Source organism: Botrytis porri (assembly GCF_014898465.1).
Source record: "Botrytis porri strain MUCL 3234 chromosome Unknown BPOR_007, whole genome shotgun sequence".
In the NCBI taxonomy this organism is placed as follows: domain Eukaryota; kingdom Fungi; phylum Ascomycota; class Leotiomycetes; order Helotiales; family Sclerotiniaceae; genus Botrytis; species Botrytis porri.
In genome coordinates, this window is record NW_024066081.1 from 2,443,194 (window position 1) to 2,458,486 (window position 15,293).

Here is a 15,293-nt window from a genome sequence, read left to right on the forward strand (position 1 = left end):
AGTGTGGTACTATTCCAGGGATGGAATTCCGCAAAGTGATCTGTGTCGGTGTTGGCAGGACCCCCCTTACCTTATCAAACCCCACCTCCCCGCCAACACTTCTTCGAACCCCTCAATTCTATTGAGATGGACATCCGTAATAGAATCCTAACCACTTTTCTGGGTGTATTGAACTTGTTCGCATGCATTCATCGTTGATGAGAGTTGTAGGATCAGCTATCCATAAGTTTCCAAGATACGATCGACTGATTGTCAAAGCACAATAGGAACGTAGCACAAAAGGCTAAGTTACCTGTTCTAAATTTAGCATAGCTTGATCTTACCTGTCATCAGCTCAACAACCTATACATTTACATCTCGTTCTCATCCAAGAATCATATCTTATCCCAAACTCTGCACAATATTCATTGATCTCCCAAACCACAGTCTTCGCTGTTCACAAGCAATAATGTCTACACACCACGACCCCACACTTGATCTGCCCCGGCTTCTCTGTCTCCACGGCGGGGGAACAAACGCTCGAATCTTTACCATGCAATGTCGCGTCCTCTCCTTGCATTTGAAACCTTATTTCCGTCTCATATTTGCCGAAGCACCGTTTGAATCTGGTGCCGGGCCCGATGTTACAAGCGTCTATGGAGACTGTGGACCTTTTAAACGCTGGCTGGGCTGGTTACCAGAACATGAAGTGATAAATACACGTGATGAGGTGATTGCTATCGAAGAGAGTATTGAGAAAGCGATGAGAGAGGATGATGCTAAAGGAGCTACCGGGGAATGGGTAGGATTGTTGGGATTCAGTCAGGGGGCGAAGATAGCTGGGAGCTTGTTGTTGAGGAGGCAGATCAGAGAAGAAGGGGGAAGGGACTTGGAGGGTCATGATTGGAGATTTGCGGTTTTGATGGCGGGCAGACCGCCATTGATTAGTATGGAGAGAGATCAGGATAGATGGGGACCAGTGGATGAGAATGACGTTTTGACTTTACCAACTATTCATGTTCATGGATCCAAAGACCCGGGATTGGAGTTACATCAAGAATTGCTCAAAATTTGGTGCGAGAAAGGAAGTGCGCAAGTGATTGAATGGGATGGCAATCATAGAATTCCGATCAAAACTGGAGATGTCGAAGCTGTGGTAAATCCACTGCTCGAATTAGCGGAACAGCTGGGTGTTTTGACAGTCGACCTGCCTGTCTGATTCAATCAAGCATCTGTCCCTTTGGTCTTGGTTCACAGTCGAGCAGCGATTAAACAAATATAGACAGCGTTCGTCTTATACTATTTATCTTGAAGCCTCTAAACTCGTTTTTGAGCGCAAATAACTTTGACCAAAGCGAGAATTTAGGCGTCGAGAAGTCGATTAATATGGTATAAGTGATATGTATGCTTAGATTTTTCATGAAATGAGACGCTGCAATCTTTCGCTCAATGTGTTCGCTCTGTAGGTTCAAATCTGCCCTTAACTTCACAACCAAGCAATAGCATAAACACACGGCTTCACAGTTGTTTCCCTGGACCGCGCAATCTGCTGTTTTGTAATGATTCTCGAATGAAATATCTCGATCGCTAGATACAACATCAAAATCCTCTACTAAGGTCCACTTGCCTCAGCAACGACCGCTCCTTTGTCCTCTTCTTCCTCCTTTGCCTTCTGCCTTTCCTCTTCCTCAGGTGTCCTTGTCTTCAGCTGTAAAGCGTGAATGCCACCTTCTTTCGCCATCTCCTCTTTCAGCAAGGCATACACCATTCTATGTCTTGCAGGTTGCATCTTTTTGGTAAAAGCTTCCGAGACGATCTCGACTCGAAAATGGGTCTCATGAGACGTTGAACCAGCCATAGCTTGGTGATGTGAGTGTTTGGATGAATCGTTGAATATTTCAAGACGGGTAGGTTTTAACTCTTCTGTCAGCTGGAAGGATATGTTAGTGGAAACAATACATAAACCAGAAATGAGGGGAGAGGTATACTTACTCGAGTGCGTATGATATCTTCGTATGGAGTATTGGATGTCATGATTGTTGATAGATAGCGCCGTGAGACAGCGGGACGAATGATGCGAAGCATTAATCTATTGCTTCACAATAGACTGAGAAGATGGTAATGACGAATGTTTGATTGGAGCGCAAACTGTTCCAATATCTAATTGATTGTACGATATAATTGTGTATTGCATGACAGCCTCGCCAACTGTAGCAAGGATTAGGAAAGAGCCTTGTGGTTTTGAGGCTAGACTTATATCAGGAACCGGCCCGCGTCATCATCCGTAGCCCTTCCCGAATCACAATTCTAGAATCTCGAAGTCCATCTTCGGTCGAGAATGTTTAGATCTCTAGACCGTCTATAGACTTCCCAGAGGATTTTGGTTGGCTCTGGAAAAAGTGCACTTGTATTAGATGCAATAAGGATTACCTAAAAGCAAATTGATCTCGACCGATATACTACTACTACTTACCAATACGTTCCAAAGCAGCATCAACTCCACTTCGGACCTCGGACGATTAGCAGCATCTCTCGACAGGCCTCCTTGCAATTCGCGTTTATCTGCCATCCAATGAACCGCCCGTATCAATGCCTCTCCACCTTCCTGTCGCCTCAATGTTCTGCAGTAGAAGATCACCGTTACTTCTACAACGAAACCCTTCAACATTCTTCCGTTCATTCTCAAAAACTCCCGCGACTCTACTCAGTGCAAGAATGGCGTCCACGCTCCCAAGATTACCCCTCTTCGAAGCTATCTCAAGCCATGACCCTAAATCTACATCAGTAATACATTCAGCCTCTGGAAGACGCTTTACATATGGTCAATTATTACATGATGTAGCAGAAAGCAGAGACACACTCGCTAACGAGGCTGGGAAAAAGGGATTGGAGGGAGAAAGAGTTGCTTTCCTTGTAGAAAATAGCTATGATTATGTGGGTGCGCAACCCAAAACATCCATACGCAAAAAGAACATAGATTAAGATAATACACATATAGTGACTTTACTCTCCATCTTTGGTTCACACTCTATAGCTGTTCCATTGTCCCCGGCATTTCCTGCCCATGAATTACAATACATCTTGGACCAAAGCGAGGCTTCAATGTTATTGTCTTCCACCAAATTCGAGAGCAAGGCTCAAGAAGTGATGGATACTGATCTGGAATCCAAACCAAAACATGTTAAACTTGAGAAAAAGCTTGAGAACTCAGACTATGGCAAAGTCACGTTGGAAGGGCCATCAGAGGGTAAAGGGGGCATGATGTTGTATACATCAGGCACAACCAACAGACCTGTGAGCTTTCCCATTATTGTAGAATATGAACATTGACTTACAGATGCCAGAAAGGAGTTTTGCTTCCTCAATCAGTCCTGACAGCACAATCAAAATCTCTGATCGAAGCTTGGAATTACAGTCCTCGAGATCATCTCCTTCATGTGCTCCCTCTTCATCATATTCACGGCACTGTAAATGCCATTCTTGCACCCCTGTTTACTGGTTCTACGATCGAGTTTCTCTTCCCATTCAACGCCACGGCCGTTTGGCAACGCTTCGCTGCCCCATTCTTGCCGGATACCAAAATCAAGGAACCCATAACATTCTTCACAGTCGTCCCCACAGTCTATAATCGTCTTTTGAAAACCCACAAAGATCTCTCACCCGAACAGCAATCTGCAGCAAAAGAAGCCATCTCTCCCTCAAACCTCCGCCTCAATATCTCTGGCAGCGCCGCTCTTCCTACTCCAACCAAAAATGCTTGGTCCACCCTCTCCTCCAACAACATCCTTCTCGAACGCTATGGCATGACCGAAGTCGGCATGGCCCTCTCCTGTGGTCTATCCCCCATGGACCGCGTGGACGGCAGCGTAGGCTGGCCGCTCCCCACCGTCCAAGTCCGACTCGTCGACACCGAAACCAACGAAGTGATTGCTCTCGGCTCAGAACTCGACTCCAACGGCAAAGAACGCGATGGAGAAATCCAGCTCCGCGGCCCCACGATCTTCAAAGAATATTGGCGTAACCCAGAAGCTACACTTAAAGAGCACGTCGACGATCCGGATGGGGGTGGTCGTTGGTTCAAAACGGGCGATGTGGCTGTGCGTCGCTATGTCGACAGCGCGGGCAAGAGTGACCAGGAATGGGCTAAAGGTCCTATGTATTTCATCCGCGGTCGCAAATCAGCTGACATTATTAAATCCGGAGGGGAAAAAGTAAGCGCGCTTGAAGTAGAACGTGAGATGCTATCACTCCCCCAAATATCAGAATGTGCAGTCTGTGCCGTGCCATCGGGAAATTGGGGCCAGAAAGTCGGAGCGGTAGTAGTATTGAATGAAGAATTTCTAGAGGGAAAGAAATGGGGACCATTGGATATGAGAAGAGCGCTCAAGGAACGCTTGGCGGCATATAAGATCCCGCAGGTGATGAGGGTTGTGGAGAGTATTCCGAGGAATGCAATGGGGAAGATCAATAAGAAGCTTCTTGTGAAAAGCGTTTTTGTAGATGATATTAGTGGAGATGAAATGTAAGAGGTAGAACTGTAACATAGAAGGGCTGGGGACAGATACGAAATACATTGTAGCGAAGTAACCCTCATACATAGAAGATAAATATATCATCTCGACTGTCTCTGTTTGTAACTTCCATCAGGATACACTCTATAGATATTACATCACCTAAATACATCGACATGCCGCTAACATGATACTCCTAAAAAGAGGAGAGGAAAGGGGTAAGAACAACCATGCATGCAGAATGTAGAAGTGCGTTTCAGACGAAGAAGTCCGCTTAAGCTAATATACACTCATTGCTCCTCGCACAAACTTCAGATGAAAGACAGCAACAAGCACACCTATAACCATGTACATCTTTCTCAATATATTTGCCTGGCATTCACTGTGACGCTCATCATTTCAAATGATATGTATCCTTGATTTTGCTAAATTCATGCTTCGCGCATCTCTATGAACACACCTCTGATATCTGAGCCTATATTGATTGCCCAGTGTAGAATAACGCCATGCATAAAATAACCACCACCAAAAGCGGTAGTGTAATAGCAGAGCAATAAAACAATATGGCACAAATACTACTCCCCTATAGTTTTAAGAAGCCGATTTTAGGTATTTGTTGCCTTCAATAATGCATGCAGATATTGCAATAAAAAACCCGGAAACCTTTGTTGAACTGCCATCCATTTAGCCCTAGCCTACTTCGTGGACCTTTATAGAAAAGAAAATCACGAAATCGTAACGCAGGCAAAGGAGAATCGTATCTCATCTCGTGTACATGTCGAAAGCGTCTAGACTGAATGCTTGGCCTTCGCACGAGTACTTCCGCTGTGTGCACTATCGGTATGGCCAGAGAACTCAACTGCCTCAGATGCTGGGAGCTTCAACACTTCCTTGAACTTTTTGCCGATGTTCATCAAAACTTCTTTGCCCTTTTCGGCGGATCTTCCCTTTCCTCCAGCACCATTGCCGTCTCCACCTCCAGGAATGCTCTTGCCGATTGTGCGAGTCCAGACACCAACACGGTAGAATCCCTTTCTGACGTTGACAACAACACCCATCACCTCTCCGTCATCCTCTTCTTCGAGAGTCTCTCCAATAGCTGCCAACATGACGTGGAGCCAAAGTTCATCAATAGGAACATTGCGCTTTTCCTTGAACTGATATGACCATTTTCCACCGTGCTTGTTTTGCTGATCCTCCCATTCTGGTCGAACGCCCTCCTTGAACAGATGGTAATCAGATTTGAGGGCGAGTTCAGAGGTTGGTGCGATATTGTTCTGCGAAAAAAAAGTTAGCAAAGTCAAAAGATAATAGTCGAAGACAAAGCATTCAGAACATTATACTTACATAAACACCCCAAAATTCCTCAACCGAGTTGAAAGTGATAACTTCTTTTAAGAGATCATTCCAGTTGTCACCCTACATTTGAAGTTAGCATAATCGACCTAAAAAGACCTTCTTGTTCGAAGAGCTACCTTTCCACTGGGTGGCTTTGTGAACCACAAAGTCCATTTGTTCATCAAAGGATGCTTGACGTTGAAGTTGTCCTTATCATGAAAAACAGTGATTTGTTCATCTTCTGTGGCTGGCTTGGTGTTCTCATTCGAATTGCTGGCTCCTTCAGGTGAGACTGGAATAGTTGACAAGTCAACTTGTTCACCAGTTGGTGCTTGTGCTGCGACGGCTGCCATGTTTGTATTATATTTGAATGTGTGGTGGGATCGAGTGTCTGATGGATCGTAAAGGGGAGGAGAAAGAAGAGTCGAGTTGGAATAAAGTCAGTGCTGAGAAGATTCCTAGAGTTGATCTGATGTGCTCTTGCAGAATTGAATGCGAGGCTAGTCGAAATTCTATTTCCGTGGCGGGGTGATGAGTGAATGGATAATAGTCAAGGCAAAAGAGTCTCGAGACGATTATGCTCGGTTCACTTTCTTTTGATTGGATAGACTTGTTGCTCCAGGCAAATTGCCTAATTTATACCTATGTATTGAGATTATCGGAGCTCTTCCGATTTAGTATTGTAGGGGTTGCTTTGCTTTGGCTGTTAGTACTTTCTTCAATTTTTTGAAGTTGCGATGCGACTAGACTAGACTTGCAATTACAGGTGGTGGGTGGTGGTGGCCCTTGCTGCTTTGAAAAAGCTCGGCTGGAACCCTGGATGCTTAGTAAGATACATATCACGTGAGTCGCTGGCATTTGGGCGTTGGCCGTGGTTAAATATCTAGACCTTTGGAGATAGGTGAAAATGATTGAAATGGAAGAATAAAAAGAAGATGCCTTTCAGATGATTGAAGCAATAATTTACTCGGTAAATATAATTCGTGTCTACAAGTATCTGGGAGGAAGTCGAAGAATATTCCACTGTCAGATATCAGATAGTAGAATCCAACATACGTCACCGATCAATCAAAACATTCACAAAAAAATAGGCAGAAAATCATCGACCCCGTCCCAAATGCATTCATTGTTTTATATATCTATGATCTAGACCATCTATGTTCGCAATACAACTGAAGCCGATCCTAAACGCCTCGCTATGATATGATGCAGTACTTTTAAAAGTCTATCCAGTCGAGATCTTGTGAGATCCATCAAATCGTCATAGGTCAGAGTAAGTAACGCATCCCGATTTATAACCATGATATCTATTTTCTAAAGTTCCTTGACCTTCCCTACCACCTTCTCGACTGTGACTTCCGTACTACGGCCGTTCAAGTAACTGAGGTAGCAGTTCCAGCCCAAGGAGACGATGTTGACAACCAAGACTCTGTGCTCAAGAGGAACAAGTTTGAAGTTGACAGCTTGAACAGCAGGCCAGATCATGTAATTCTTTTGGAGGGCGGTAGAGTAGTTGGCTTCGATCTTCTTCTTTGGATCGCTTCCTTCGAGGACGGACATGGTGGTAAGGAACAAGCCTAAGTTGATGGGGGCAATAATACATTGATCGGCTGCGACTCGAGCTGCTATTTCGAGGTTCTTGTTCTTTAAAACAACATGGTTTTGAAGAAATTTGAACCAGTTGGTAGCGATTGGACCAAAGACAGCTATAAAGAACATTAGAATCTCTTTCCTATGTTGTTTCGAGCTCTTTTCTACATACCACCACCGTAAAGTGCCATGCGACCTGTGCGAGCGATTTCATGGTCTTTGATACCCTTCTTTTCAACTAATTGTTGTGCCAATACATCTCCAGTTGCGAAGAGGACTGCCGATGTCACACATTGAGTAAGGACAGGACGAGCTGCCAACTTCATCTGGTACCTGTTACTTTAATGTTAGCTATTGATCATGGAGATCTGAGACAAGAAGAATTATGATATCAGCGGCTGCATAAAAGATAAGGAAATGCTTACCAACGCAACATTTTGTCTATGGATTATTTAAATTTTGATAAAGTTTTGAGGTTGTGCCTAGGTATTCCTATTGCTTAAATCCAGAAGTTGATGAACAAGTTTGTAAAGATCAATTCGGATTGGGAGTAAATGTTGTGTTTTTCCAGATCAATTCAGACCGATAGTTGGTAGCAGATACCTAGTAAATAAATTGTTATCCTTGGCCGAAGATCTCCATCAGGGTCTGATAACGCTAGCAAGGTCAGTACTGTCTTCGAGCCGACTTCGGCTACTTGTCGGACCTCTTGAATTCACAAATTTGGGAATCCCCAGGCTGTGGAGGGAGAATGCTTGTATATTATTCTTCAATGCCTCTGATTTTATTACGAGCTAGTGAATCTTGAAGCTTGATATTGAACTAGTACTAGTGTTCCTGGGAAAAATGAGGTCAATATTATCAAGAAGCTACCAAAAAGGGGTCAGTTCAAGTATACAATAGCTGTTAGGATTGAATAAAGAATATGTAAAGTCTTGATACAAAGCAAAATAATTCCCCTGGAGCCCAAAGTTGTCTTTTCTTATTAATCATAGCAGCATCAATGCTCAAACTTCGTTTCACAAGGTATATACAATTTGCATCTATTCGATCCCTATGTACGTACATCATATCTCATTATCTTCGTATGGATTGCTGCTTTCCTCCATTGTCCTATGTTTTTTGTCCCTCAGAGGATTCTTCTTCATGTGACCAATAATTTTTTCCACATGCTCAAACATCTCCATCATGTCTTGAGGACCTCAGTAGCTGTTGCGCACATATCCAATTATCCCAACAATTCATAGCCTCTTCGGCCAAGGTCATGTATCATAAATCGTAAATTCGAAACGCTTTTTTCCGAAAAGAATAATAGCAAATAACTTTTTAAAGTCACAATTTTGCTTGGGCAAAGCTACATAATTTCGCTTGCGAACTTGCTTCTTAAGCGAATGGTCGGTCCGTATATGGTCAATACCCAAGGTACTATGGTCAATAGCGCTCCAATTCCACCAAGTAAAGATGCTGCCCCTTGAAATGTTATATTGTTGAACATGATGGTTGCAATGAGAGGGAATATACCGCCGAGGACATTCCGACAGAAACTCTGGGCCGCGAGAGCAGATGACGCATATCGATGGTAAGTGTCTGCGAAGTAGTTGAAAGTTGCCAGATATATCGAATATATCCCCATAGTTGCGCAGCCAATCCCGAGAGTTGGGACTATCCAAGGAATTGAAGAGAATTGTGTCCACTGAAACATTGTCAGCCAATTGAACAATACCTGAAAGATACATCACTTACGCCGAACCAGAAAAGCCCAACAGGCAGCAAAACCGATTGAAAACAAACAAAGTATAATCTTGCCTCGGGAGACGAGAGATCGATTTTTCTTCGAATTATGCCTGGACTCTTTGCGCTGTTGGACGACCATTCGAGGTACCCGACGAGCCATTGCTCTTGATAGATAGAAATGAAAGTAGATGTTGTTGCTCCGATCGACATAGCTGCAAATACAGCGCCGGATTGTTGAATGTTAAAACCGTGCGAAGTCTCAAACACTAGGGGAACTGAGCCACTAAGAGTATGCAGTGTTAGCAGATAAGAAACAGACTTTGTAGACCCAAGTTAAAACTCACAAGGTCAAATAGAGCACTGCCCAAGCAAAGGCAACCCATAAGCTGAAGAAGAATACTACCGATTCTGTGAATAGAAGATGAAATGGGCGGTAGACGGAAATTTTAATCATCTGCAAGAGCGATTCTCTTTCTTCGTCTGACTTGACCTTCCATCTGATACGCTGCGACTCATATTTTTCACCTGATGCTGACGTTGGCATATCAATACCAAAGAAACCAGCCTCCTCTCGTTTTTCGTACCACTTGTTCAAACATTTTGCTTTCTTGCTCAGTAGGATGCTACCTCTAGTTTCTGGAAAGAAAAGTGTTATGGCCTACATGAGACGCAAATTAGCATCTCTTTCGGTTAACTTCGAGATGAGTCGAGATACGCACGACAAGCAGGAGTCCATTTGTAATAACCTGCACCCAGAATACCCACCGCCAGGATGTGTTCTGCGCAATAAAGCCGCTCACTAATGGGCCAAAGCCAGTGCCGAAAAGTGCTGCACCCGAGAATAAGGACTGGTTTCAGGTTAGCTGGAAACGACTTTCTTCGCGACTTTCAAAGTGGTCGTCTATTTACCATAGATGTGTTTCGACCCTCCTTGTGATGAATATCGCTAATAACTCCACCAACCATTGTTGAAAACACAGAACTCCCACAACCAACAAAAAATCTGGCAACAAGCATGCCAGGATAAGATCGAGTCACAGCACAGCAAATTTGAGTGATAAAAAATAGCAGTCCTGAAGCTATGAAAATCGGCTTCCGACCATTCAGCTCGGAGAATGGGGCCAGAACCATGGGAGCGATAGCGAACCCTTTTGTGGTAAGATTAGCTGCATGCTTGTCATGTAATCTTCAAAACTTTACTAACCAAAGCAGAAAGTGGTGATTCCAACCAGAATCGCAATGTCTGAAACATGCCAGTATTCAGACATTTGCTTGACAGCTGGCGAATATGCACCCGCGGTGTAGGCTGTGAGCATGGTGGCCATACAAGAAAGGAAGACGGTAAATCGTTTGCGACTTTCTGGCCATTCGAACGGTGAAGAGTACTTCTTCAATTGTGGCCATGGTGGTGGTGCTGTTGCCGGAGAACCGTCGGATGAAACGTTACTCGTAGGCGAAGGGATCAAAGTTTCGAACGTCAAATAATGGTAAATGATCGGACTTGACGAACGAAGCGCGCTCTTCGTTGCTGAATTCACTGCAGGCTGAACCGCGATTTCGAACCTTTTCTGCCCATCGTCCTCGAAATCCGTTGTTGAGTCAGATATTGAGGTTTGCCTACTGGGATCACCACGAGATGACATATTCAATCCTGCTTCGCCCATTCTTCGTTGCTCCAGACTATAGAGACAAGTGGATGTCTCCAATATATGCTCGGATTGAAATTCGACGACAGTAAATATTAAGCATTAGGTGGAAGATATAAAATATGATGTAGTCTGAGAAAAGGAAACAATGACTCAATGGAAACAAAGTTAGCAATGGCCGGCATTGAGTCGAGATATGTATGAAGGCAATACTCCCTTGTACCTATTTCCGTTGAAGCTATAACAAGCCTACGAAGGGTTTACCGCGGATCTCAAAGAATTAAGCCATGATGAGTTAGATGACCCGTCTCTAGTTCCGTCTCTAGCTCAAGAATTGGCTGCAGAGATGCGGATTTTACACCGAATCTTCCAATGTGAGTTGTTATTCCCGAACGGAAAGTATATTTTTGTGGTGGATTGGTGGATTGGTGGATTGATCATGATGAAAGCGGTAGGTGTGGCGGACTCGTGGATCGGCCTCTTTCGGAGAAGTGGAGTATTCAAAAGTCAAGATGGGGAACTTGGCTGTCAATTGCGGACGGTATCGAGTTTGAACCCTACTTCACGTGACAGTTTGATATATGAGATGGCTGAAAATTGAAGGGAACAAGAAGAATAGGAACACTATCGTTGCGCCTCTACCCAATCAATTGGTAATAACAATCAAGTATCTCCAGATTCGATAAGATGTAATGTAACCCGTTAATGGAATCCAATCTTTGTTGTTCTTTCCTGAGGGATATTCTCCGGCGATGGTCATGCGAACCATAGCTCCTAGGTAGGCACTAGGTAGATAGCTAAATGTTACCCTCCGCTCTTTTGTGAAGAACGGCCAGACAATTTTCTTCTGGATGATAGACATTGACCATTGATTGTCTCGCATACGATGAATACGATCAGACAAATATAGGAAAGCTGCCACAAGGAAAAAAGGGAGAAATTGTTATCATCAGAATGTGAGAATGACAAGGGCATTCTATGATTATCGACACTTTTCAACTGTCATATAGAGACTGCTTGCCGCCGATTTTTTACCCGCAGAGATCCATAATATGATGAAATTATGTATCGTAAACCCCCTTCAAGTAAATCAATACTTCACTTAAAGTTTGACTTCGACCTCACCGCATCGTTTGATTCTTTTAGTGGATTATGTCAGTAATGCCTCCAACCAGAGGTTGAAAGTTGTGTTCACACCATGCATGGAGCACAATGAAAGGGAGGGTCTGAGTCTCCAGTTCTCAGCCTTACACGCATTCCACACTTTATTAATATAATCAGTGAAAAGAGAAAATCAGAGACTTGATGCTTCTTTTGGCCTGAGGGCTGTCGTCCTTATGCTATTGGATCGTCTCCATCTTTTGCTTCTGTCCCGTCCCGTCAGATCCCGCTTCCTTGAGACCCTTTCTCTCTGTTCGAAGTTCGGACAATGATAAATCTTATTGATTCTCAGAAAGGGCGAAGTGTAATTTTGATATTGTTACAAAGCCAAACCCTTCTTGTTCATTAGAGTTCTGATACAGAAGTGATAAGCCTATCAGATAATCCGGATGTACCCCTCTCTAAACCACATCCGGTTTGAACGCTTGTCAAGCTCAGACAAGGTCGATGGCGTGATAGCTACGTGCGTGACAATATTCTCTTTTACCCCTCTTAATTCTTACGATGGCGACACTTTGATCAATGATTAAGTAATAATAAGGCATCATTCTCCTGAACGGACTAAGTGAACAGGTTCTTTCTTAATAAACCCCCCAACTCCTCCGTCTACTTCCTTCATTCTCTCTCCCTCTCTCAATCTCTACTAATACCCTGACATCAGCTACACTGTACAAATCACCCCAATACTCCCTCATCAAACAAACCCTTAACAAACATTCAAAATGGCTGAAGAGAGACCAACCCCGTAAGTTTTCCTCCCAATTTCCCATGAAGGATATGGTTCTTCAATCGAACTTCAATCTATTGATATGAATGTTACGATTGTCTCTATTTGGCCGCAAGTTCATGCCAAAATTAAGAAGGATTGAAGGCCTTCTCGTGTTTAACATGCAACTTCACTATTATACATTCTCGGACTCTGCTAACATTGCACAAAGCCTCCGTTTAGGATCCATTGCCCCAAACTTCAAGGCAGAGACCACTACTGGCCCAATCGATTTCCATGAGTTTATTGGTGACAATTGGGTTGTCTTGTTCTCCCATCCTGAGGACTACACACCCGTTTGCACCACTGAACTTGGTGCTTTCGCAAAACTCGAGCCAGAATTCACCAAGCGTGGCGTTAAGCTCATTGGTCTTTCCGCAAACACAATTGAATCACACGGTGGATGGATCAAGGACATTGATGAGATCTCCGGAAGCAAGCTCACCTTCCCAATCATTGGTGACAAGGAGCGAAAGGTCGCCTATGCATATGACATGTAAGCACGATCAACCATTTCTCTATAACTCTGGAATATCTGCTGATAAAGAGATTAGGCTCGACCACCAAGATATCACCAACGTTGACTCTAAGGGTATTGCATTCACTATCCGATCTGTGTTCATCATCGACCCAAAGAAGACTATCCGCCTCATTCTCTCCTACCCAGCTTCCACTGGTCGTAACACTGCCGAGGTTCTCCGTGTTGTTGACTCTCTTCAAACTGGTGATAAGCACCGCATCACCACTCCTATCAACTGGGTTCCAGGTGATGACGTAATCGTCCACCCTGCCGTCAAAAATGAGGAGGCCAAAACCCTCTTCCCAGAATTCCGCACCATCAAGCCATATCTTCGATTTACTCCTTTGCCAAAGGAGAAGACATCTGCGGCAGAATAAACGTTGCGTGAAGCGAAATTACAAATAGATGAAGGAGCTTTCTCGATCAAATGACGGATATGACAAATAATGATTAAATCAGCGAGTAGCTCAATGAAGTCTCCCTTTTGGATGATTTTAGGAAGATATTCTAAATTGAAACAAAGCAAATAAGAAGAAAAAAAAAATCGAAAAAATCCTAATTGCCATCTCCCGGTCTGAGTGATTTGCATAGATGAATTACACTTTGTTTTTACGAATCATAGCCCTAATCGATTCTCATTCCACTACCTAGGTAGGTACCGGTAGCTATTTAATCTGATTTGTTTCCGAAATATCTTCGATGTAGTGCACACAGATACATACTGAGATGATCCAACGCGTGCTTCTGTTTATCATATCAATCTAATAATGTTGTCATCAGTAGGCAAGTTCGAGGTAAGATACTACATATTAAGCATGATAGCTTGATGATAAGTGACTTCCTGCTAGTTGCAACTCTCAACGGTCTATCTACTCACAGAGGACGTACCTAGATAGGTCTCCCGCATCGGGGTGGCCTGTCAAACCTGCCTACCTATCTCGTACCGATCTCTTCCTGGTAAAAAATAATCAATCTGAAGCAGATGGGTCTGATTTTTCTCCTATTTAAACTTTCTTCAAGACCTCAACCTGCTAATACCCAATTACATACACAGATTTATATGGATATGATATTATTTCTAGAAACAATCAGACCCTCCTATATGCGATTAATTTCCTCTGCATGAAACAAACAACACGTGGGAATCTGCAAGATTATCACTATCGGACGAACCTTATATTCCTACCCCCAAAGAGTGCTTCTGAGCAATCATATTCACGCTCTGACAGGTCCGAGCAACTACAAGGCTGTTCTACAGTTTCGAAGATTGATAACCTAACAAAGGAACAACAAACCGTGCATGTAGATTCCAATCAATAATATCAACATTCGCAAAGATAAAAATCTAAAGGGGAAAAGCAACTGGGATTTATATTATCAAAATTCGAACACTTCGAGATCGGCATACTATAAATGTTAGGAAGTGGGCTGGAACCGCAGAAAATCCTTTTTCCTCGCTTCGAGAGGTATCAATCTTCCAAATAAGGCGGAGATTAGGAAAATTGGCTTTTTGGCTGGGACAAGGCGCGTTTGTGTAGAGAGTTCTGGTACCGATAAGTGCGAGGCGTGTGAGACTATTGAGTTCGGCTTGCTAGTAGATCTGACACAGTAGGCACCTAGAATCCCCTAAGATTTCGGTGGAAATACTACATCGAGAAGGAAAAGGGACAATCATTCGATTACTGCCGGCTTCCAGGTAAGCCGTCGCTACAACTTATTACCTGCATCGTACACTTTACAAGCTGTTCTGCGGAAGAACGATCGATTTTCCCCGTTATTCTTCGCGTGTAATCTGTGCGGCGAGTGGATCTCCTATCCTCTCCTGAGTCCTTACACCCCAAACGAGAAATAGTTTCTGACCCTTGGATTACATTTCGGGAGATCTTGACAAGGCCGAGTATAATTTGGGGGGAAGCCCTTGTTATTTTTTTGGGTACTTTTAAGGTAAGCTTCAATACCCACACGCACGTCAAAATGACATCTGTTGTTGGTGATATCTCTTTGTGATGTTGATGAATTGCTTTTTGTCTTTCGCAGCATGATTCAAC

The 15,293-nt window shown here is 43.5% G+C and overlaps 7 protein-coding genes across 7 annotated transcripts; 3 read left to right on the forward strand and 4 right to left on the reverse strand.

Moving 5' to 3' along the window:
• Positions 1 to 108: 108 nt before the first annotated feature.
• Positions 109 to 2,245, reverse strand: EAF01_006066 (uncharacterized protein). The gene is made up of 2 exons (XM_038914320.1): positions 1,972 to 2,245; positions 109 to 1,909 (listed from the first exon to the last, which is right to left on the reverse strand). Exons 1-2 carry the CDS (start codon positions 2,062 to 2,064, stop codon positions 1,592 to 1,594), a joined length of 411 nt encoding a protein of 136 aa, XP_038770769.1. The 5' UTR covers positions 2,065 to 2,245; the 3' UTR covers positions 109 to 1,591.
• Positions 449 to 1,198, forward strand: EAF01_006067 (uncharacterized protein; the record flags this gene model as incomplete). Its single annotated transcript, XM_038914321.1, has 1 exon — positions 449 to 1,198. The coding sequence occupies one exon, from the start codon at positions 449 to 451 to the stop codon at positions 1,196 to 1,198; it is 750 nt and encodes a 249-aa protein (XP_038770770.1).
• EAF01_006068 (uncharacterized protein) lies at positions 2,246 to 4,842 on the forward strand. Its single transcript, XM_038914322.1, has 3 exons — positions 2,246 to 2,917; positions 2,978 to 3,273; positions 3,324 to 4,842. Exons 1-3 carry the CDS (start codon positions 2,569 to 2,571, stop codon positions 4,503 to 4,505), a joined length of 1,827 nt encoding a protein of 608 aa, XP_038770771.1. The 5' UTR covers positions 2,246 to 2,568; the 3' UTR covers positions 4,506 to 4,842.
• Positions 4,843 to 5,278: 436 nt separating this feature from the next.
• On the reverse strand, positions 5,279 to 6,181 carry EAF01_006069 (uncharacterized protein; the record flags this gene model as incomplete). The annotated part of the gene is made up of 3 exons (XM_038914323.1): positions 5,279 to 5,767; positions 5,838 to 5,909; positions 5,966 to 6,181. The coding sequence occupies 3 exons, from the start codon at positions 6,179 to 6,181 to the stop codon at positions 5,279 to 5,281; spliced, it is 777 nt and encodes a 258-aa protein (XP_038770772.1).
• A 961-nt stretch (positions 6,182 to 7,142) lies between these two features.
• On the reverse strand, positions 7,143 to 7,854 carry EAF01_006070 (uncharacterized protein; the record flags this gene model as incomplete). Its single annotated transcript, XM_038914324.1, has 3 exons — positions 7,143 to 7,534; positions 7,591 to 7,751; positions 7,844 to 7,854. 3 exons carry the CDS (start codon positions 7,852 to 7,854, stop codon positions 7,143 to 7,145), a joined length of 564 nt encoding a protein of 187 aa, XP_038770773.1.
• A 918-nt stretch (positions 7,855 to 8,772) lies between these two features.
• Positions 8,773 to 10,816, reverse strand: EAF01_006071 (uncharacterized protein; the record flags this gene model as incomplete). Its single annotated transcript, XM_038914325.1, has 6 exons — positions 8,773 to 9,111; positions 9,162 to 9,435; positions 9,497 to 9,810; positions 9,872 to 10,000; positions 10,062 to 10,300; positions 10,357 to 10,816. The coding sequence occupies 6 exons, from the start codon at positions 10,814 to 10,816 to the stop codon at positions 8,773 to 8,775; spliced, it is 1,755 nt and encodes a 584-aa protein (XP_038770774.1).
• A 1,630-nt stretch (positions 10,817 to 12,446) lies between these two features.
• On the forward strand, positions 12,447 to 13,826 carry EAF01_006072 (uncharacterized protein). The gene is made up of 3 exons (XM_038914326.1): positions 12,447 to 12,704; positions 12,898 to 13,221; positions 13,280 to 13,826. Exons 1-3 carry the CDS (start codon positions 12,682 to 12,684, stop codon positions 13,620 to 13,622), a joined length of 690 nt encoding a protein of 229 aa, XP_038770775.1. The 5' UTR covers positions 12,447 to 12,681; the 3' UTR covers positions 13,623 to 13,826.
• The last annotated feature ends 1,467 nt before the right edge of the window (positions 13,827 to 15,293 follow it).